The sequence below is a fragment of the Anopheles darlingi genome, chromosome 3 (assembly GCF_943734745.1).
Source record: "Anopheles darlingi chromosome 3, idAnoDarlMG_H_01, whole genome shotgun sequence".
Lineage (NCBI taxonomy): Eukaryota > Metazoa > Arthropoda > Insecta > Diptera > Culicidae > Anopheles > Anopheles darlingi.
The window spans coordinates 36,865,939-36,890,938 of record NC_064875.1 but is presented as its reverse complement, the minus strand read 5'-3'; the positions used below and the strand labels follow the sequence as shown (position 1 = coordinate 36,890,938).

The 25,000-nt window shown below is 35.8% G+C and overlaps 2 protein-coding genes across 22 annotated transcripts in view; one reads left to right on the top strand and one right to left on the bottom strand.

The window, feature by feature from the left end:
- The window catches only part of LOC125955121 (uncharacterized), an 8,536-nt gene extending 6,951 nt beyond the window's left edge, over positions 1–1,585 (bottom strand). For 5 of the 8 annotated variants that reach the window (XR_007469082.1, XM_049685997.1, XM_049685998.1 and 2 more), the window contains exon 1: positions 1,387–1,557. The gene's annotated coding sequence lies outside the window, so the exon portion shown is untranslated. Of the gene's footprint in view, positions 1–1,111; positions 1,206–1,291 lie in introns of those variants that run through there. The other 3 variants (XM_049685993.1, XM_049685992.1, XM_049685994.1) reach the window with 3 other exon arrangements.
- Positions 1,586–5,526: 3,941 nt separating this feature from the next.
- Positions 5,527–25,000, top strand: part of LOC125955119 (poly(rC)-binding protein 3) — a 37,569-nt gene continuing 18,095 nt past the window's right edge. For 4 of the 14 annotated variants that reach the window (XM_049685988.1, XM_049685989.1, XM_049685985.1 and 1 more), the window contains exons 1-9: positions 13,855–13,974; positions 17,230–17,458; positions 20,592–20,648; positions 20,801–20,917; positions 20,998–21,094; positions 21,608–21,771; positions 22,603–22,722; positions 23,300–23,431; positions 24,736–24,829. In XM_049685988.1, the coding sequence (XP_049541945.1) occupies positions 17,369–17,458; positions 20,592–20,648; positions 20,801–20,917; positions 20,998–21,094; positions 21,608–21,771; positions 22,603–22,722; positions 23,300–23,431; positions 24,736–24,829 (871 nt within the window). In that variant the 5' untranslated portion in view covers positions 13,855–13,974; positions 17,230–17,368. The other 10 variants (XM_049685987.1, XM_049685986.1, XM_049685977.1 and 7 more) reach the window with 9 other exon arrangements.

Sequence of the window (25,000 nt, the reverse complement as noted above, 5' to 3'; positions counted from 1 at the left end):
ACCTCTTACTCCTACAGAGGTATGAGAAGGACGGATTTGTCTAAAGATAATCTTAAAAAATCCTACGAGAAGAGACATGTGAGCATCACCAGAACTCCGATATCTGCCGTATTCATTTGATACAGCGGACGGCGACATATTTCGACGAAGCCACCTCTAGACACCCCTACTAGTAACATGGACCTACCCTCCACGGAAGCCAGCCTGGAAGGGGGAAGTATGGTTTCGACTTCGAAGTTACTAATCCATAACTTTTAACTATGTATCGCATTACATACTAAACATGGTTTTGAACATCGTAACAAGGAATTAGGCTTTACATTAGTTTAGCAAAAATAAAAAAATATTTGTAAATATGCAGTTAAAGGGACTCAAAGGATTCCCTTTTCATTCCCCAGATCAAAATTATACTTGATGATGGGAATTCCAATCATTATGTATATCAAATGAATGCAATAGTTGAAAAATTAAAACCTTCCGGTTCGTTCCCAAACAACTATATTTTTTTTGGAATATCGGTGTACCGGTACGCTAAATGGTTCTCATTGATCCATCTCTTACTGAGAACCTCTCGTGATACGAGAGATAGTTTTCGTTCGGCGTTGTTCTGCACATGCTCAAACCTGTGCAGATGATATTGCTGCTCTCATGGAGAGAGTTTTAAGGGAAGCATATTATCTGTATTATAGCCTGCTAGAAATGTTGCATTGAGTGCAATATATTGCGTATGTAGACATACCGCAGAGCAAAGAATAAGGCTCAAGAAGGTTCGATTCTTTCATTGATCAATCGCTTAATGTTACTTAAAACAGCATTATACAATATTAAGCAGATAGTTATAATCTTGAAGGTTCCTTGAAGATAAACTAAATCATTTTGCATGTAACATTACTGTTGGAAGCAACGAAGAAATTTGGGTTCCATATAGAAACTTTGCGCTTTTTTTTATAATCACAAATGTTTACTGTGTGATAGTTCCACAAAGTTACAAAACAAAAATACCCATAGCATCCCGCTTTGCTTATTTCATTGTCAATAGAATAAGTAAATCGAGGAAGCGAATTACAGCCCTCCTTATCACTATGCATCATACAATACCGCTGGCTATTACATAAATCGATTGAATTATGAAAATACAGGCGTGAAGCTATGAAGATAAAGATCTTAAACTCAATAAAGCCAGTGTGTATTGAGCTAAAGATCATCAACCCACATACACAATGGCTTCGTTTCAGATTCTTTAAGATTGTTTCAGGTCTATTAATTGCACATGTATACTAAACGACACTACCATAAACAGAACTATATCACTATTTGTCCTTCCATTTTCTTGCTTCACTGTGCACTAAACAAAATACTAATCCACTATTGCTTTCTGTGCTATACCATAGGCTGATATTTGTAGAACGGCACTTTGATTGTATTATACAACAGGTAAACATTTAGAAACAATATTGAACTTTACTAATTCGGATAGGTGCATCTTGTGGCACAGTTGCAAACGTAATTCCTATCCCTAGAATTATTTGAAGCTTGAAAAACTGTTCTATCGTGCTTGCAGAGGGTGCTGCATGTAATGTAGTACGACGATAAACTGACGAGTACAATCAGAACGATGGAAAATAGGTCTTCCTCTACTTAAATTATCAGGAGAAAATGTACGTACCGGTGCTCACATTTTATTCCGCTCTTGTGAGAATTTTGCGCTCAAATTTTCTATCTCTCTCTCTCTCTCTCTCTCTCTCTCTCTCTCTTTCTCTCTCTTTCTTTCTCTCTCTCTCTCTCTCTCTCTCTCTCTCTTTCTCTTACTCTCCTTCTCTCTCTTTCTCTCTCTTTCTTCTTTTATTGTTAAGTAAATGTCATGTGTTCCAGAAGTTGTCTTAGAGAAAACAAACAAGTCGAGACATACTAGTTTGTCAGCCGTCTACACTGTTGTAACACTTCACGAACGATGTGTAACACACTCTTCGTTAATAGAAATAGGATTGTGGAAAGTATGGTCTAGTGTGTAGTCTTTATGATGTGTTGTTAACGGTTTTCTCGAGGCATGAAATTCAATTTTCATCGCACATGGAATACTGTTAAAATAATCAATGTTATTTGCCTTACCTTATCAAGAACAAAAAAACAAGAAATGATTTGTAGTACGTCCGCTTTTTACCACATTCGAAGATCGCAACTATACTACCGCGGGAAAGGGTTAACGTACTGCAGTTTTTATCATTTATTTTTTACATTTTATTTTAAATGTTTTATGCGTTTAACAATGCTGTGCAAAAAATTGGGTTTAATCGAAATAAAATAAGCTCATTAAAAAACCGGGCGGAATACATTGCTTAGTGCATCTCGCAATTTTAAAGCTATCTGTCGGAAACCAATAGGGCAACGTTTTCAAAATCAGTGTTCAGGGTGTTACTGATTCGATCCTATTGAAATGTTGAAGGTTGATGATGTTATTTAAGTTATAATGTAAAATATTACAAAAGTAAAAAAGTAAAAAAATACAAAAGTATCACATCAATGAAAATTAGTCTAGTTGTCTACCGCGGCAAAACCCATGAATGCAGGAAGTTAGCTATAAACTAGTATTTCTTATTGTGAATGAATTGGTTCAAAATTGTTTATAAATAATTGCAGATTCAAATTTAATTTATCGTATTTAACCATTCATAAGCTGTTTGGTTTATAATACTTTGATAACAACATCAACATAATGCAGTATGCTTGTCAAGCTAAATCCTGAACCTGTAAGTGTTTTGTAATGCTTTTAATTTTATTCTTCATTTCTCCACCATGTACTGACATGTTTCATACACCCGAGCCCGACGAAAGCGTGTCACAACACGAATAATGAGCTAAGACATCCTTCTTGCTTTACATGTTTCTTGCGCAAAAAAACGTGTTCGCTCTGATATTGTACAGTAGATTCTGACATTTAGTATACCACAGGCCACGCTTACCAAAACACAGGATTTTAATTAAGGTATAAATAAAATATGAGATAATTAAAGTGAAAGAGGAAATTTGTGTACTCGCTTCGATATGTGTGATTACTTCACAAAGACGCAGAAAGTACCTCAAGTCACTATTTTTTCATCTATAGTCAAAGATAGTTTTATTTGTATTGGGCTTCTCATAGATTGTACTTTGCAGCCTAAAAAGTATGTTAACTATTATATGTTTAGTTTTCTAGTTTTAGCTACACGTAACATTACATTTAGTAGACTTTTTTTATACATTATGTATATATTGTGTTAAACGTACGGCTTGTCCGTCCTTATTTATGTTAAAAAATGTATATATTGTGTGCTAATCTATACGATAGTAACGCCATTATGCCTAGTAATAGTAAAAGCATTATATCCTGGAAAAAATGAGAAAACCTGGTACTGAAAAAAGCCATAACTCCAATAGTCATCAGTGAATCATCATAGAAGTATTTATAAATAAGATTCATTCAGGTGGTACTAATAGGGATACCTTTACATGGTTCATAAGCTTCCGCTTCAAAAAGAGGGAGAGAACGAGCTACCAACTTCACAAGCATATCCGAACATAGACGTAACCGGATTAATGGCGTCAGTAATGCTCAGGTATCTAGAAAACTTCGCTTTGATATCAATATTTGGAGCATAAAATCATGCTCCCTGATATTAAAACTATATTCATGGAAACATTTATCAGGCAACTACCACCTTATACTTGCAATAAAAACGTTGTTACATCACATTGATATTCTTCTTATACATCATTGACCATTCTAACATGCATTTGTTCATAATATTTAAATATTCCGAGAACTTTTATAAGAATGATTCACTGTTTTTAGACATAATGCAACCGTTCATCTTTCAGTTTTATTTTCGTCAACAAGTCTTAATTTTCCTATTCGAATTTCAAACGTAGCTGTTGCCAAAGCTGCTGAAGCTGACAATAAACGTGAAGCGTGTAAATCTCCTTCTCTAACTCCTGCAGTGTGTCCCTCCACCGCAGCGGCGCAGTGAACTGTACTGAATATAAATAGATAGTGTGGGATGTCAAAAATACAACAATAACAATACGATCAATCAATAATCAATCAATTGATAAACGTGGTTAAAATCGATGATCAAAAGAAAGAAACTTTCTGTCAGGCTCAAATTGTTCTAATCTCTTTGGAAATAAAATTTCACAAGTTGTCAAATAACAGTTCACGTTTATTTCTTAAATTTTTAACGAATGCTTTTCCTTCCAAAAATATTATTTAAAATTTTAAGATCAATCGATGCAAAACTGTTAATTATACTTTTTGCCAAATAATTATGTGCAAATTATACTATTTGCCAGGTAGCCCCGTCGAGTTCTCATAAAAATTGTAGATACTGTTTTTTTGTAGATAGAAATAGACGAGGCTACCTAGAAATACTTGTAATCTAACAAAAGAATATTGATTTTTATATTTCCGATGATCCAGCAGAAAGCTATGGTGGTACCGAAAAAGGACATTTTTGCCGATGCAACTATCTAGATTGGATACCATGAATGTAGTTTTTAATGTTCCACCATTTTATAATCTTCAATTTAATCTTAGTGTTAGTCATAATTTAATACATTATGATTACAAAGAAGATTTTATGATTTGTAATAATTCTTATAAGGTAATGCAAATATAACTGTAAATTTTGCATACAGTTTTGCTCATAGTGTACACTGCTCACCAAATTTTACAATTTGGAAAAACATTCTGAGACTGCTTCTGATGTAATTGATTGAAATATTAAATATATCTCTGCATTAATAGAAGCTCTGCCTTAATAGAAACATGCAAGCATCGATTGATATGAAAGGTAGTATCTGTAATCTCCTATATGTGTCTGTGCTTGTATTGTTGTAAATTACAGCTGTACGTTCTCCTTGCACAAACACCTGTAAAATTCTGCACGCCCCTCATCTCCTTTACTTAGAAACAGGAAGAGAGTTTGAGAGTGTTCATCGTTCCCCTAAGCACAAATACTCTTCCATCAGGTATCTTTTTTCTGTAAGAAGAAAACTGCATTGTGGTGCTTAGATATCCTAATATTCTGTTGGTGCATTCATCGAAGTTGATGGAATTCTCAATGCTTCTTTTGCACGATGATTTTCATATGTATGAGTTCCATGTAAAAATACGCCAGTGAACGAGACGCTGACTGACATAACTACTTCATCTAGACGCATTGTATGTGCCTTGAACTAAAGTTAATAAGCAGCATAGTGTACCAGCTAAGGGATGCTGCAAACAGTGCTTGAGTTGCAATGGACGATGTACGCTCTTCCGTGCAATCTAACGAACCAAGTAATCCGAGAGAAAGTAAGAGCTAACAAGTGAGATGAAAAGTGGTACGCTCATGTGTCGAGAGAGTAACAGCGATGCGATGGAGGCGCACGGCTACTGGTAACGGGCGGTTACTTGTATGGTAACCGTAGAGTAGCTTTTGCAGGATAAAACTGAGATGCGAATTCACTCCCATGAAGCTGTGTATATCAGTCTTCTGTGTAGTTTTGACCCGTACGGCCGCGCGCGCTGAACGCTTTCAATCAATTTTCTCATCCCGCCACCATACACATCCACATCTTTTCCGAAAAATCCTCTCGTTTTTTTCATCCCAGCATTTTCAAAAAGACGAATCGCTATAGTTGCCGTAGGTGTCCCAATCATTCTTAATTTTTCGTACGTTTCACGTGAATAGTTGTTTCATGTTATTGCACAGACACAAAGTTTCAAAACATATCTTTGAAATTGTATAAAATAATCGTTTTGAACACCTAGTACATAAGAAAAAGCATTCGCATTTTGAAACTCATCGGCGGATTGCGTACAGATTCAAGGGTAAGTCTGTGTGTGTACGTATGTAGGTGTGTGTTTGTGCATATAAAAAAATGTAAAAGTGAGTAAAAGCGTGTTCTGCCTTTTGTGTGTGTACTGCCCACGAGTGGCTTTAAAAAAGTTAATATAGATAATATGGGCAAAAGTGTTACGAAACAACGAACATTGGTGATGTTAAGTAAAAAGCTGTCAAGTAAATACTAAGTGAATGCTTTACATTCGTATGGATTTATGCCGATGGGAATAAGACTGTTTCATGTGTAGACAAGGTGCTGTCCATAAGAACTACAACTTTCACCCTTATACGCCAAGGTGAATATTATTTACAAGTCTTAATTGATATTACATTGTTTTAAACAAACTACGTATATATGCTAAAACATAAAAATATTCTCAGCAATGCAACACCCCCCCCCCTCCCCCCACCCTACATGATTGAGAAAATTTTCATCTTTTAAAAGAGTAAATAAGGCGCATACATAATAACACGCATGAATTTGAAGTTTTTTTTATCTATACTAGGAAGTTTTTGTAATCCGTTCCAATTGTCAAAACTACACAGCTACGATAACCGTGTTCAAACGTGATTCAATGAAAATTGCATTACGATGCACCGTTGAGATGATCCGCTTCATGGGAGAAACGTTCTTTCAGATCCATGTTGCTTTTATTAAACTCGGCTGAAAATGTGCTTCAAAGAACGATGTTGCCATATGACAAAAGTTACTTAACTGTGAAAGTTGCTACGTGACCACTTCATTTTGAAGATGCTATCAATGGTTTAGAGCGTCATTCGGTTGATAGACTATAATGCACGAAAGTCAAATATAATTGCTACTTTATTCATCGCTTGACATATCTCGTAGTGGGCACACTTGCACGCCGACTATACATTTGAGAGTGACATTGTTTAAACCACCTTACATATTCATCACAAAGCAAAAGTTACACCCAAATCTAAGATGTTTTAAGAATGATATGAGAATGAGCAAGCCGTATAATTAGAGTGTGCATATTTGGCAAGCTATTTTTTTGTGTGCTTTTTTTATGTATTACATAGTTACAGATGGTTTACTTCTGCCTTTTCTGTCATCCGTTCGTATTGCTGTGTACCGAGGAAAAAACGAAGCGAATTCGTTCCAAGAAAAAGTTCGTAAGGAAACGATAATCGCTAATTTTATCGTATATCCTTAGCAGCATCCTACGCATTACACAGGTTTAGAGTCTACCATACACGATAGTTACAAAAGAAACCTTTTAATGATATAAAAGCGAGCAAAGACTTCAAGCAGAGACACTTATGGTCTACATACGTGTTCCTATGCAATGTTCAAATTCTGAAGAAAAGCTAAGAAAAATACAAAACTGATAGTATTATTAAGTTAAAACCGGTATACTTTACGTTATATTTGCGACATGATTGTAGAATAACCTAATCTCCGAATAAGGGCTACGCAAAATTAACTTGCAGCGAGCATGTTCAACTAGATGAATCGTTTTATTCGTCCATTTTGATATCCACTTTTACATATGGAATTCGTACTATTTAGTAATCATACATGCAAATACTATATAGTAATCATACATGCGTACAATGAATAGTAATCTTACATGCAAAAGAAGTATACTCGGTGTGCTACTCACAGCAAAAGTTTATCTGAGCATTTCGTATAAAGTTTAAGTTAGTTGCTAATTATCATTAATTATGTGCCCCTCGGCTCTTGGGAAGCAAACAAGCTTGTAAACCTCCTAGGGGCCGACAATAAGGGAACCAGTTCGGATACATAATTCCGAAATAAAAATGATAAACTTCTGGTTCCACCCCCAATGAATGCAAAAAAACTAATTATAATTAACTAAAAATTTTGATTCCCTTGTTTCGGATGTATGTCAGTTAAAAGGTACTGCTGATAATTATCTTATAATTTGTATTTGTAATTTGTATATCAAAGCTGACTTACATTGATGGAAACGTAGCAGCCAAATCACTAATCTATTTGATTCGAAGATTTATTCGTTCAACAATTCTACTAACAAATAATATGTCGTTATAATTTTTTTATAAAACTTCACAATTTATTTAAAATATAATCATCCAGAACAGTAGAATCTTGCTTCTAAGTGGGCAGGACATTTTTATAAATAAAATTATTTCGTATCATATTTTAATGACCGTCATATTTTTTTACATCCTGCAATATTCAGGCTTAGGATTTTTTGCGCAAACATGATGATCCTTCAAAAGAAGTTGTGCATAAAAAAAATGTCTAAAATCACACATGTGTTGTCGCATAACCTAGGTTTTGTTTTTGTTGTTTTAAATGAACGTTTTAATTTGGATTCAACAGACGACGTCTGCCTTCCATTCAATCTACATGGTACCTTCATAACTCAAAGTATCTTTTCATCCCTCTTACTTTGACCACTACTATTCTAGTGTACCTAGGAGTGTAAGTTGCACAAGCATAAACGGGGAGCAACATCAACAAGGATAATATGTCAGCAAAGCGCAATAACAGGATTCTGGTAGCCTTTAGCACGATGTTTCATTTGATACAGTCTCTGCTTCAACATAGTACTCACCCACAACTTTCTCGCAGAATATGGAAATCGGAAAATCTGGGAAGGGGCAATTGGGTGGAATGGTGTCATACATTTTGCTGGAAAGGCTTTGTACTAGTAGCATATGCATTCATTCCGTGTTTGGTGGTAAGAAATACTGAACGGGTACGTTCAGTGCACATACAAAGAGTGTAGAATGATATTTCCTTTCCCAGTATCAGTATAGCAATATTTTTCTGTATAAACATACGGTCTTACATCAATATAAAAAGTCATGTGCTGTATTCTAACTAAATATTTTAATGAATCTTATAGTGGTCCTTTTAATAGCAAAACACTACGATATCTTCTAATAAGCCTAACGCTTATTTTTTAAAAACCCGTGTTTAGATCTTTTTTACACGAACATGAGCTTTTACATCATGATGAACATCCGGTAAAATTAAAGTATTGTTGCCCAGTATTTACTCTTTTATTAAAGTAAAAAATGGAACCCCAACCACGGAGAGTTACTGATTAACCTAACAACGCTAATTCTACATTTATTATCATTGTCCTAATTCATATGTCCTAATTCTAAACAAAATCAGTAACATACATAAAACTGATCAGCGTACGGAATACAATAGCTTCACATAGCCGGTAAATGAGAATACTGGATAGGACCGTAATAAACGAATAAGAAAAATGAAAACTGTAGTCTCTAAACCAAAGCTCTAATCGTTGGGATTTGCAAATATGTTTGTATTATTTGTTTAAAAATGCTGGTCGGTGCTTGTATAATTCGTGCATTGTACGCAAAATATCATTAACAAAATGAGGGGTTAATAATTTATGGTGACGTCCATTGCCTTGTCTAGCGTTGCTATAAATACATTGTCTCCTTAAAAAATTGACACATCATATTGTCTAGGACAATGTTTGTAGGTTGCATGATCGAATCAATTTACGCTGAATCGGTGAAAAGGAAATTCAATTAGACAGGCTTTTAGCGCTTAGTTTTCTTACGTTTCTTCGGTACCGATGAATCAATTTACATTGCCTCATGAACCTACCTCGGCTTCTTATCGACAGTGAGAAATCCTTTAAAAAATCACTGTTATGTTTTTTACAAACATTACCGATGTTTGATTTAAATGATTTAAAACTTGTCTCAAAAAATCGTATACCGTTGAACAGGCTAGCTTTGATCATACTCGTCAAGATACCTTAAACATTTTTGATATGTCTGAAAAATATACAAAGATTTTTAAATTGTAACACCTTTTGGCGTGTTTTTTTTTATTTTACAAGCATAGTGGAATACATTATGTACGAATCTGGGCAAAGACACTAGGAACAGTGTGGGACTCCCACCCACTAAACTACTCGCTTGGTTCCTGTTACCTCCCCTTCACGGCTTTCCTCTTTCGAGATTACACACAAAGGAGAAGCAGTGCCAAGGCACTTGCACCAAGAAACAACCGTCTAAATCGACTTCTTTGGAATGATGATCCAAACCACCTACTTCATCATTCCCGATCCCAGGTTTCCCTCCCAACTTAAGTCGTTTGTACCAAGGTACTTTAAAGAGCGGCTTCGGCCTAGGCCTATCCCCTCTCCCCATAGGGCCTCAAGATCGGCGCGGGTTGCCGAGTGTCCCTGATGGTCGTCCTAGGAACAATCATCGTCCTACCCTCGTGGTACTAAGTTGTGGTCGTTGACAGCCTGGTGTCTTTGGAATTCCCGCCATTCCAAGCACAGTCGCGTCATGACATGACCCACGCACCCACTTACCGCATCAAACTCCTCCTGGCTTCCGCACATCAGCGCCACGATATTCTCCGGTCGGACCTCCTCCCTTGAGATCCCCCGTAGTTTGGCCCTGGCTTCGTCGTACCTGGGGCAGTGGAAAATGACGTGCTCCGGAGACTCCACAACCTCCACGCAAGCAGGGCACAGTGGCGAGGAGGCTCGCCCTGTACGGTGGAGATATTCCCAGAAATAACCATGTCCCGTGAGAAACTGGGTTAGATGGTAGTTTAACTTCCCGTAACCGCGCGATGTCTAGCATTCGATGATCGTGATCAGACGGTGCGTCCAACGTCCGGGCGCATCATTCTCCCACTCACGCTGCCAGTGCTCCATCGTCCTGCGCCTCCTCGACGAGGATCCCAAATGGGATCATGCCGGTTATCACACACACGGCCGCCAATGACACGGTGCTGAAGGACCCTGCCACCCGAATCGCAGTGAGTCGGTGGACTTGGTCCACCAGGGCAAAACCAGGATGCTTTTTATCGTCAGCGCCCTAGCCCATGCAGGACCCGCGTAGCGCAATACGGATGATATCACACCTGCAAGCAGTCTCCTCTTGCTACTACTCAGGCCCGAGGTCCTGCACATTATGCTCGAAAGCGCGTGGAGGGCCTTCTTCGACTTACTGGTGGTGTATTCTACATGGCTTCCGAAGCTAAGCCTGTAGTCGACCATCACGCCGAGATACCTGATCGCTTCCTGAGAGTGAACCACGTGACTACCAATCGTGATCGATGCCACTTGGACTTCCTGCAGGTTGCTAACAAGGATCATTTCGGTTTTGTGGTGAGCAACGTCCAGTCCAACCCCGGCCATCCACGTTTCCACCGCTTCGATAGATCGCTCCGCATTAACAATCACCTCATTCAGGCTCTGGCCACTGACCGTCAGGACCATATCATCGGCAAAGCCAACGACCAAAGTCCCGACTGGCAGCCTCAGCCGCAGGACCCCATAAAACATCACGTTCCAGAGTGTTTGCCCTAGAAAAGCCTTTGGGTGCACCTGCTGTAAAAGGCACTTCCTGTCGATCTAAGTCAGTATCGTATATTAGGACACGATCTTATATTAGGATACGATCAAAATTAGCTTTGGAGCTAGTGGCACAAGTGCTTAGGTACCCTGCATGCTGCGCATCGGCTTTGCGATCCCTAGCCAGCTATCACCAGACTTTGCCAGACCTTTTGGGCCTGCGCAGACTGCTTCTTATAGCTTTTTGGTAGCCCGATGAACAACCTTACAGGTCTACCCCGCTGCAATTTTCTACTGGTGAACAGTAGAAGAACCACTGATCAAATTATTTTCAGAAGTTCCTCATTTTCAGAAGGGCGGCATAAGTGCCGCCAGAACTTCCCGTATGCTACGCGCCTTGCTTGCCCATTTGGCCATCTCGTTGCCCGCGATGCCACAATGAGAGAGGACCCAAACAAGCGAGATCCCTTGCTCTGAGCTTAAGAACTTCACTGTCTGTTTGACAAAAAAAAATCCCAATTCTTGAAGGGCTTCTGTGACTTCGGTGCATAAACAGAGTAGTGGCTATCTGCGAGATGACCCAGTGGCCAGAAGGTCTTTTGCTTTTGAAAAAGTTAGTAGCGAACTCTGCAATAAAAATATAGCAAGGCTTTTTAAGGCTGTAGCAGGTTTGGAATGCTGAGCTGAACACACCGCAACCCTGATTGTTGTAGAAGCTTGTGATAGTTGGGGTGAGGGTATCATCGAATTGGCCTCCCTAAACATATTGGTGGGAGTTAAAATCAGTCACGGGTAAAAAACAAATATATACACCTCAACCGATTCGGTAGGCTTTTCGGTTCTAATTGCATATATTCAGGGGCCAAACATTTCAAAATGTGGAATGAACAAGAACCTTAAACATGAGATTAAATCAATTTATGGTGCGAAAAACTACCCAAAGTAAAAAACCAATATATACACCTCAACCGATTCGGTAGGCTTTTCGGTTCTAATTGCATATATTCAGGGGCCAAACATTTCAAAATGTGGAATGAACAAGAACCTTAAACATGAGATTAAATCAATTTATGGTGCGAAAAACTACCCAAAGTAAAAAACCAATATATACACCTCAACCGATTCGGTAGGCTTTTCGGTTCTAATTGCATACATTTAGGGGCCAAACATTTCAAAATTTGACCGTTAAATAGCCAGTGTAATGAACAAGAACCTTAAACATGAGATTAAATCAATTTATGGTGCGAAAAACTACCCAAAGTAAAAAACCAATATATACACCTCAACCGATTCGGTAGGCTTTTCGGTTCTAATTGCATATATTCAGGGGCCAAACATTTCAAAATGTGGAATGAACAAGAACCTTAAACATGAGATTAAATCAATTTATGGTGCGAAAAACTACCCAAAGTAAAAAACCAATATATACACCTCAACCGATTCGGTAGGCTTTTCGGTTCTAATTGCATACATTTAGGGGCCAAACATTTCAAAATTTGACCGTTAAATAGCCAGTGTAATGAACAAGAACCTTAAACATGAGATTAAATCAATTTTTGGTGCGAAAAACTACCCAAATATTATCTTTTGACATTGAAAATATAATGGCTTCTCCCTCCCCTCTTCTGTATAGCACTATTTAACGTTTAGGTAAAAAAACAATATATACACCTCAACCGATTCGGTAGGCTAACCGATTCTAATTGCATACATTTAGGGGCCGAACATTTCAAAATTTGACCGTTAAATAACCAGTGGAATGAACAAGAACCTTAAATATGAGATTAAATCAATTGATGGTGCGAAAAACTACCCAAATACTATCTTTCGACAGTGAAAATGTAATGGCTTCTCCCTACCCCCTTCTCTAATAGCACTATTTAACGTTTATAACGTATTTTTTAAAGATATTTAACTGAAAAGGTGTGCATGTTTTTGGGATAATTATTATGTCTAAATCATTTTTTTATCTATATGGAAGGGACGGGGGAAGGTATAAGCGATGTACTTGGTATGTACTCGCTCCCTCCCCACCCCTCCTCCACTTTCCACATGTATTTCTGTGTCCGGCTCATTCTATGGTTATCTAACGGCAAAATTTTGAAATGTATAACCGCTAAAATTATTTGAATCGGTTGAGGTGTATGTTTTGGTTTTTTACCAACGTTTATAGTGTATTTTTTAAGATATTTAACTGAATAGGTGTGTATGTTTTTGGGACAATTATTATGTCTAAATCATCTTTTTATCTATCTGGCAGGGACGGGGGGAGGTACAAGCGATGTACTAGGTAGGTACTCACTCTCTCCCTACACCTCCTCCACTTTCCACATGTATTTCTGTGTTCGGCTCATTCTATCGGTTATCTAACGGCAAAATTTTGAAATGGATAACCGCTAAAATTATTTGAATTGGCCAGACTGCAGATACTGTCTGGCTGTCAGTTATTGCCCTACCAACAGACAGCAAATGCTGTCTGCTGCCAGTTATTGCTGTCTCCCTCTTTCGGTAGACCCATTTTCGTCCTACCTCTCTCTTGCACACGCAAAATTTAGACCCCTCAATAAGCCTCACTATTTAGGGATTATTAAGGGGTTTTTGTTGGCAGGGATAACTGACAGCTAACAGCATCCTGCTGTCTGTTGGTTGGGTACGCCGAAAAAAAAGATGGCCGCCACCACCACACTTTAATGTTATCTTTGTTTTGAGCTGCACACGCTTTCTGCCGAAAAACTGAAAAATTGTAGTTTTCAACGCGATACTTCAAGTAATCTTCATCCCCTATTGCGCTTCTGCGGGTATAATCGTGTTTCATTGATTCCGGGAAATAGTGTTGCACGAGAGTCCCAGTTTGCCGATTTGGGGGTTTTCCATCCGCTTAAATGCTTTGCAAGGCGTTTTGCCAAAAATCTCGAAACCGTTCTACGTTTGGCGCGAGTGAAAGACCGGCTTAATCAGACGAGTTTTATGTTCGTTGAAGTTTCTTAGATAATGTGAGCAACGCAGGCGGGGCATTTTGTGTCTTTTTATGAAAATTCTCCCTTCCGGAGCTTCCGGACTTTAATATCGATGATTGAACTCACACGGCAGAGAGAATCATCAGAAACGGGCGAACATTGAGAAAACAAGTCACCGAAATATTATTCTCCCGTTATGGCGGCGTCCCGGCATTGGAATATTGTTCCGCATCATCCTGCATCAGTACTCTTGTAATCAGCAGATAATGCGCGTGCCCCCGAAAGGGCCCTTTTCTGTGTGAAAATTTTTTGTGACCGTGCGTGGATAGAACAAAAAGGAAAACGATTTTCCGCTCCACTTTTTCCTCTCGCAAGTTCTCATTACCTTGCATGATGGGATAAATGTACAAGATATCCGTGTAGTGTGAAACAAGACCAGGATGCTTTTCAATTACGGTAAGTTGAATCTTTTCACATGACACAACTGATTCTCAAAAATTGTTATGAGATAAATTAGGACAAAAAATCTCAGAGAATGAAAAAAAGTTCTTTATATGTGCGTATATAAATATATATGTATATATGTATATGAATATATAAATATATGAGAATTTACAAGTTTCAATAATTATTGTGAATGAAAAGGTTTTGATAATTATATGCCAGTGAATAGTATCATGGACCATCATGTCATGTCTACTTTATTTTTGTTTTCCCAAAATGTGCTTTTTTGAAATGTTCACAAAACCAGAATAATACAATAAAATTGTTCTAATGGCAACATCCTCTCGGAAGGATCAATTTCTTTCTATTTTAATGGCAATCATTTCTTGCTGATGTTGGCAAAAACAAATGTGACCGGGAGGACCGGTTTTAATGGGAGAATGCGCGATACAACCAGTTGCTCTATTTGAAAATAACAGTTACGGAATCGGATGGTCATCGAGCATCACGTTTGCCGTATTCCGTTATTTTCCCAATGCTTGATGTACAATGAGTTTCGCTAAATAAGATCGTCGAACGAGTCAATTAAAAGGATCTCCTGATGCTCCAACCTTTTCAGGTTGAATGTGGAAGTCGTTGCATGTTTTTCTTTTTAAAAGTCTAAAAATCAATGTTCTGTTGACGTAGTTGACACAAGATATAACAGCATGGTGGGAAACCGTATGTTGTATTGATTTTGGAAGCCACATTGGGCGATTGGTGGCCTAGCAAGTTTTTCGCTACTTGTGTTTTTATTACTTGGAGTCACAATACTCTAGCGAGTGTGCGTCGCATTTCTGTCGTTTTCTATGGCTTCCTGTGCCATGCTCAGTACATTCTGCTTTCGCTCCAATCCCGTGCCATGCCAGTTTTCTCTATCTCCGCATATCCGGCATTAAGCGGCAAGGAACCTAGTCTGGCGCGCACTACTGCTTCTACTAGCTATTTCTGCAACCCCAACTTCAGTGACCAGCCTCCGATTTAACCAAATTCCGGCGTGGAGTTGAGGCCGGGGTGAATGGTTACTTGCGCGCGTCGTTCACAACGTAACGTGATAAGAGGATTTATTCTCATTGTATTAACCACGTCTCACATTTCATAGGCCGTTGCAGATGGTCCCATTTGAGCGGTCGTTGATCAGCGACTATAGACAGCATCATCATCGAATGTAATAAATGCTCTTGATTTTCTCTCTTATGCTTGGTCCTGTTTCCCTATGAAAATCATTGGTTTGGAAGAACATTTGTATCATATACGCTTTGCTTTATCGCAATCCATGCAGAACTACACTAATTTTCTTATTTTCCATTCCCATTTAAATTTGACTCAGTCACTCTTTTTTATGTCCACTCAGATGTTTCTGTAGTGCGACAGAGACAAGAACATTTCCTTTCGAAAATATTTTTCTCTTCCTATATATCAAAACATGTTAAATTATTCTACTCTAAACAAAAAAACGAATAGATTGTGTCAAAATAAATTCATGTCACGTTTATGTGATTCTGGTTCTGATGCTGTCATATAACGCTATAAGGAAACAAATAGCCTGTTTAATTATACAATGATACTACAATAAATGTTATACGATTCCTCATATTGATGTAACGGTATTAACCTGATGCCCGCCACCTGAACCAGAAATAAGGGAACCGTTTGCTTCTTTTAATCTTACATCTTCGCCACGTCCTAATATCTGTACATATTCCTTATACGTAAACGCACAGAATATTGACTACTGTTACTTGAACCAGTCCTATGCCGTGAGAAAACAGCTGGTGGCATGAAGTTGAAGTTGAAGTTGACATACACTTGTTACCAGTCACTAGAAATATATTGTTTTACACATATAAACTTCTATTTTTGAGTAATGTTTTATTCTTCCTTACTGAACATTTGTAAATATATTCTATTGAAAATTAACAAATATATTTGGTTCCTTTCGAAACCTGCCTAAATGATGCTACTAATGATCTTTACTCCCGATCCATGGTAATTTGACACATGCTTTTCTTTCCGTTTTCTTCCAGACGAATAAACCCCTTGTTCCATCCCAAACAACACCAACGTAGCCGACCATCGATCCTCTATACAAGCGCGTTGCGTGAAAAGTGTGGTTTCCCACGTCGAATTTAGAGTAAAAAATGTGGAAAACAAACTAAAGACACACCGTAAAAAATGTGGAGAATAATCTAGACACACAAAAAATTGTACTGTTTCCTATAGAAATTAAAAGAATTCATTTGCAAAAATGAGCAAAACGTATACCATGCATTTTTACGCCCATATACAGATACATTCATAGATAAGTTATGCGCGATACATAGTGTATTGGTTTTCCCTATAAGGTCTATTCCTACGTTCGGTTTAAAGCACCTTCGAAAGTCTTTTCACTGTCCAATTTGTCGCAAACTCTTACGTCTACATGTTCTGTGTTGATACCATGACATCCAATGAGTTATAGCTGTAGCTATACCAATAACATCTTATATATACACACACGTATATATATATATATATATATATATATATATATATATATATATATATATATATATATATATATATATATATATATATATATGTACACATATTTGTTTGTTTATTATTTAACAGTGCCGTTAATTGTGCGGTGAAAAAAATCAGTGTAATTATTCTCATACGAACATATTAAGTGAAAAGCAAGCCATCAAAAACTGCAAAACGGTTAGAACCTTATCCAGCAAGCAACACCATCATCATATTTAACTTCAAAATGGAGGAAAGTAAAGTAAAGATTGCTGAAATCAATTTGTCTGATGATCCAGCAGTCACGCTTACAATTCGACTCATCATGCAAGGCAAGGTAGGTTTCGCAGAAGAAAAGAGTTGGTTAAAATTCAATTCAACATCAACAGCAACAATATTCTCACGTTATATATGTATAACATATGTATTAGAAAGTTAAATCTATACAGCGCAGATATATATATATATATATATATATATATATATATATATATATATATATATATATATATATATATATATATATATATATATAGTGCATTTCATAAAGATCGCCCGTCATTTTGTGCTAAGGCTTGTGGTAAATGAAAATAAATTTTCGTTCAGCAACAGAAACAATTCTATTGATAGATTCACCAAAAACAAAACAAAAGAATAGCCACATTCGTACATGTCAATTTTTAACATACAGAAAATCACATTCTAAATTACCCCATTAAATTAAAAAAATATATTGTGCATTGATTTTCTGTTTATTTTTAATTTCTTGTGATTATTGCTTGTACAGCACCATTATCTAACTACAAAACGTACAAACTGGTACACGATACGAAAAGGCAAATTCAATCAATAATCAATGAGTTCAGTGATTGCAACTGAAATAAGTGTGTGACAGTGCAAATAAAAACTACTCGACAAAGCTATTAAAAATAGGTTTTGTCATATGAAGGTCTTGAATTGAACCACAATGGTTAATTGATAATAGAAAAAAAAAAGGTTTCCAGCTTTAAAAATCATTTCATACATTTAGAACGTTCTCTATTTGATTTTTGCTGGATTTGGTTCGGGTCTAACTAATCGCCCTGCTAACAACTACGTCGCCCTGTTATCATTTTGAAAGACGGCTAATTTTACAAACAAACTTCATAATAACATTTGTTAGGTAGGTTTTTTAGCCAATGATTAGCGAATAATGAATGCTTTTAATAGTTTCAAAATACTCGATTTTGTTTTAAAAACATTTTTTGTGTTTTAAGATTGAAGATTATATGGGACACTGTCTACATGCTGCCTCTTTTGTTTTTATTAATTCCTGCTGAAATTTGGATTGTGTCTCACGTTCGGAGTCCTTCGAACGAATTTGTAAGGGGTTTTCAGATATGATGTAGCAAATATTCAGCAGCGATACTAATAAAAATCATTGATGAACAGTTTCAATGATTACATGCGAGTAATTTATTGTAGGTTTTTAGTTAAAAAACGCCGTTTGGTTAGCAAGGTTATATACGGTCTATTTTAGCTGAATGTTTAAGGATATATGTTAAAATTTATTAGTTACATACAGGCATGCGAATTAAACCCATACAGATCCAGGCCTTACAGACATGTATACTGGTTTCTGTGTGTGGGAAAGCCGGATAGAAATATCTTTCTATGGTAACAGAAAAAGCACTGATTATTAAAGCATCTTGGTTTTTAATGCAGATTGAAATAAGAAATTTTTAGAGTGGGTATCATTATAAAACACAACATTTTCACTTTTAGCTATGATTTCTATATATATATCTCTTTGTTCTTGTGTATGTAGTAGTAGTACTACTAGTAGTAGTAGTAGCAGAAAAATGTTTTAATTATGCTTTGCTTGAACTAGTCAACCACTTGAAAGAAATTAATTGGTTCTGTCATTATCCCATCTTCTATCAAAGCTTCGTATACTTATGATGCAACTTCCCTCTGCTCTTAGAGAATAGACATAAGCGTAACAAAGAAAATGTGTTCATTGTTATATCGAAAAATATTCAAGGCCGATATGTTAGTCTTAGTTTGCAAAAAAGGAGATTCCTCCAGATCGTCGTATAGAGAATCCTTTTTGTAGTCTGATTTAGCAGTTTTATTGCATTTTCGCTGGATACTTTCACTTCTTCACATATTTATAACATTTCGTCAGTAAAATCATTCATTTTGCTTTAATATTTTCATGGTTCACTATTATTTGCCAATAGTATTTGATTCGTTTGATTTGTGTTTTTTTTTTCAACAAAAGATAATAATTAAATGGTATTGCCACGGAAATAAGATTATATCAGAAACCTATTTGCAATGAACTCCAGCAAAATGGTTTAAAACAGGTAAAATGAACAGTTACATTTAAAATTTTCCTGGCTGATGAAATGTCGCGATTTGGATTATTTTAGCCAATTCGCATCATAGCACATGTAATGTGGTATTTCAATCACAACGGAAAAAGGGCACATGCGTGCGATTGGCACGTGTACGGTCTAAATTTAATTTCTGGGACTATTCCGTTAATTAGTCTTTTTTTCGCAATGTTCTACCTTTTTGCTCTCCCTGCGACGACGTTACGTGATGTCGCGTCTATTCAGTGTTCATGGCTATGCTTTTTGTTTGGTTTCACTTGTCGAGAAAAAAATGTAACCTGGCGTGTTTTGCGACAAAACGTCTTTTCTAGCGGCATAAGTGCTTGGAATGATGAAGGCAGTGAGTGCAGTATAAATACAAAGCAGCATCATGGTATGCAAGATCAGAAATGTTCTAAATCTGCACATTTCAGAACTGATAGATACGTCGCTTGTGCAGGAAATGCATTTTCTAGGAAGAGCTAGATTTACGAATTTATACGATTACCTAAGTAATGGTGGGAGAGAGAAAGTAGACTATGTATAGCGAATGTCTGGCATTAAAATAGTATCGCTTGCTAAGAGCTAAAATATATGTTTTGAGCGAGACTTGCTTCCTTATATATTAATTAATATTGAGCCTAAGTCTTTTGCTATCTTTCTGTTTAGAAAGACTAATGAATTCTAATTAAATTCCACTTTTAAGAATAATGTTTAAAACTTGCGAATAATAAAATTCGCATTAATTTTATGACTGTATGACTCATTACATTCATTACCACGATGCATTATGCATCGTGGTTACTGTTTATTAAGATTTTATTCTGTTGTATTGTCATACAACATCAATAAATAAATTCAAGAAACCATTTTAACATGAGCTTCATACAAATTTCGATCATATGAAAACTTATACAATTTGTATACATTCTAAGTTGTACATATACACAGCTGATGTTATAAGATGCGAATAATTGCGGGATATTTACATGTTTATTCCTGTAACAGATAGTAAAAATATCAGAAATTTGCAATTTGCATTTGCAATATTTTATTTTTGTCGAAGTAACTCACAGGCAACACTAAAATAATTTGTTTTTTTTTTATTTATAGGAAGTCGGAAGTATCATCGGAAAAAAGGGAGAAATCGTAAAGCGATTCAGGGAAGAGGTTAGTAATAATTCTTAAATGAAATGTTCGATGAAAAACTATTTTAATTATTTTGATCTTATAACAAAATGCAATTACATTTTACATTGAATGTACCTTTTATATTTTTATCATTTTTTTTTTAATTGAAATTATGTATCGCCAAATCTTAGTCTGGCGCCAAAATAAACATATCAGACTGCTCATGCCCAGAGAGAATTGTCACTGTTTCCGGGTCAAGAAGTGCTATCTATAAAGCTTTCACACTTATAACGAAGAAATTTGAAGAGGTAATTATTAAAATATCATTACAAGGAATTGGTAACTTTAATTGTAAATCTTTTAAATAACAAATCGTTTTACTTTGCAGTGGTGTTCACAGTTTCAAGACAATACAACTGCACAGGGTAAATCACAAATTCCAATACGATTGATTGTCCCAGCTAGTCAATGTGGCTCGTTGATCGGTAAGAATGATTATACTAAATATACGGATTTTTTATTAAATAATTTTTAATTATTAATAATCATAAATGAGGAGATTTTTACTTATAAATTTGTGTAACTCTGAAACTACTTTCGTTCCGGAAACACGCTTAAAATATTTCAAGATAAGTTAATTTTTTTATACAAAATAGTAAACTGAATTATATTTTTGGATACGAGGTTGCCGAGCGGAGAGTTACATTATGGCAATCAGTATAGTCGCTTACAAGCCGCATCTTATTTTAGCGCTCTCTTTGACATGACCAAAACTTTAATAAGGTATTAAGGTTGATTTATGCACTAGAGTTTTGGTTCTAGTTTTAGAATTGTATTACAACCACTTGCCACCCTCTTAATATTTTAATTTTCCTTTTGATATGTTGGTCCTGTGAAAAAACCACACTAACTAAGACACTAAGCAATAGGGAGTGCTGATTGTGGGTTTTTGCCAGATTTTCATTTTAACTCTGTTAATACTTTCTTTGTTTTCGTAGGCAAAGGTGGTTCAAAAATCAAAGAAATTCGTGAAATCACCGGGTGCTCAATCCAAGTTGCTAGTGAAATGTTGCCAAATTCAACGGAGCGCGCTGTTACGCTTAGTGGTTCGGCAGAATCGATAACACAATGTATATATCACATATGTTGTGTCATGCTAGAGGTAAGTGCTAAACTCTTGTTTCGGGTAATACGCACTGTTCTATCGTTAGTGCGAAAACATATATCAAATGAATGCCATGTTTCCGACCAATATATTTTAAACATGAAATCTTTCCAATCAATTCTTAAGGATTACAGGACTGAGTTTGTTCAACATTTATACCATTATTTTGCAGCTTTGTGTGTTGCAATGCAACCACCAGATATATACATAGTTGCAAAACAGTTTAATATTGGCGAATGAATAAGGCCATCTCGCGCTTAGTTCTCTTAGATAGAGCAACAGGATCATATATATAAATTATATTGTAAAATTTAAATATTGTTATATACGTCCTAGGGTAAACGGCACATTTAATCATAAAACTTTTGCAGTTAGACCAAACGGAATTAGTCAGAAACAAATGAACTATAATAATGTTTTGTTCTTTTAGTAAACGTTATACACTTCTTCCATTTCCTATAGTCGCACCTCAGTTCACGGTATCTACCATCTTTCCAGCATAATTAATTTATAGTAACAATCTTTATAGTAATGTTTGATAAAATAATAAATTAATGTAATGTAATGTAATCCTGTATAGGCAGCATTAATCAGCATTATTAACAATTGCAACGATTAATTGTCACAAATGTCGTTAAGGACAAATTAGAGTTCATTTCAATCATTAAAAAGTTGCTAAAACTATCCAATTTACTAAACGAATAATTTAAATTTAAGCGACAGTATAACTTAAAACCATTGGAAGTTTTTTAAACGTTTAAAAGGACGGACATAAGGGAATGTTTATTAGAGATCATTGAATGTTTTGTACATTTCGATTTTTTTCAGTCACCACCGAAGGGCGCCACAATTCCATATCGACCGAAGCCGCAGGTAAATGGACCGGTTATAGTGGCAAATGGACAAGCATACACAATTCAGGGTAACTACGCAGTACCAGCTCAAGAGGTATGTCTTGATCAGATATGTTGTAACGAGATATGTAGATTCGTCTTATATGTTAAATTAATATTTTCTTCTGAACACAAACTTTACATCTTCTCATTATGCTGTTTGCTTGTCAAAATGTTCTAAACACATATAGGTTGCTTAATCTATTTCTATAATGTCTAATTGTATCCAAAAAAGCATTTGCTTAATCCGCTATTTTTTTTTTTTTTTCAATGTTACAATTGTTTTTGCAACATTAATTTCCCGACATTCCTTTACTATTTTAATTTATAATTTTAAATTAATTTATTATTTCTGTCTTAAGTTTGGAAGTATAATACAAAAGAACGCGTTAAGTGATGGATAGAAGAATAACTATAATTGTTACTCTTCATTGATTACGTCGGATTTCGGCTGTGCTTCTCGTTTTGAATCCCACTAATTTTAGTTATGTTAATTTTTACGTGTGTTTTTATCTATCTTCAAGTTTCTATGTGTCCTTTTTCAAATTCCTTTACCCACGGCTCTATCCTTTTCTCTATCACTATTCTTTCTCTTTTTCAATTCAACTATTTCATGAATCTCGATCGTTTAGACCTGCACAGTTTTCCCACTAGCCATTTCTGGTGGCTTGCATGCGGGCATCTCCGGTTTAGCTGATCCATTACTAAAAGGAACACATCTACAGGGAGCGATACCTCCACATCATCTACAACCGATACCTGATGTGAGTTAAATTGTCTTTGATTGGTTCTGGTGTTGCCTGGCAGTAATGCCCCAATCCGAGGAAAACTCCCCTTTTACCTTTAATCCAAGAACCTACCATTTCCTTTTATAGACAAACGATCGTTAAAAGGATTTTTAAAGAACATTTGTATTTTCACTATTTAAAATCATAAGAGCTGCAATGAATATTAACAAAGCTGTTAAGTGAAAACATACCCTATTGCGAAATTTTGAATGTTTGTGTTGTGTATTCGTTATACAACACCTCTAAATGAAATAATCTGTGGGAAATTAAGTTTAGACGAATTATGCAGTAATTATGATCTTAGTTAAATCCAAAAATGCTTCCATTGTAATAGAAATCTATCAAATTGACTACACCGACAACATAAGTTTGCTTGACAAGTGGTTTACGTAGTAATCGTTCGTTGTACATTATCTTAGTGTCAGTCTAGTTGTAATTTCCTTCCTATTAGTACACGGGCAATTGCCTTAATTGCATTGCTATATTCAAATAGAGCTTCAATTAAAATATTTCTTTGGCAGATAATATGATAGCCGTTGTAAAACAATTTTCATTGTGTAGAGTTCATTCCCTATGAAACCAAGAAAGTAGCTTATAATCAAAAAAACACCTAAAGTTGGCTCCTCTGTAAATTGTGTCCTTTTTAGTAATTTATGAGCGTTTCTAAACACAGCTAAATTACATTCATACTAATTACTGAATATTTAACCAAATTATTTCCGAAAACGTGTGTGTAAAAGGTTTTGATTCATCAAAATACCTACCAATAATTTAATTCATCATGATGAGAAAATTTTGGTTACGAATTGTCATGATTTTTTTTGTTTAAATTATTGTTTACAATTTTGAAATAACATTAATTGCAAAGTTTTTTAATCGCATTTAATGATGTGGCACAAATGTAACAAGAGCATGTTACAGATCTGACATTTTCCGTATATCATGCCCCTGCTATTTTTATTGTATGATTACGACGAATGTGTGGCTTGCTCGTCCTTTCATATAATATTATTATGTGTATTATAAAGAAAAACATTTTCCTGTTAAAATTCCCTGTATATATATGTATAGCAAAAACTATTTAGAGCTATTTATAATTGTATTTGTGCTTTACATTTTGTGTAGACGTAATCTTACTTAACATAACTACCATGACTATGCCATACCTGCATATAATTTATATTTATAATTTATAATTTAGAGAATTATGTTACTAGAACCTACAGTAGCTTTGGAAATGTATAACGTTTAAAGTTTTGGTTTTTACTTGAATATTTTAGGTTTCAGGAATCGCAAAAAATCCACTGGCGGGGTTGGCCGCTCTTGGATTGGCAGGTGCGATTCCTACCAACACTGGTGGTCTTAATCCAACTGGTAAGCATATTGTTATGCAAGACTCCTTCCTCGTCCTTATCCATAGTTTCCCTGTAAATTTTTATCTTAAAAGGTCCGTTTTGAGGGTTTTTTGTAATATTATCCACATTCATTAATTTTTGTTGATTTTAATATTCATAATCGTGTATTACATCAATTTTTCTCATGTAT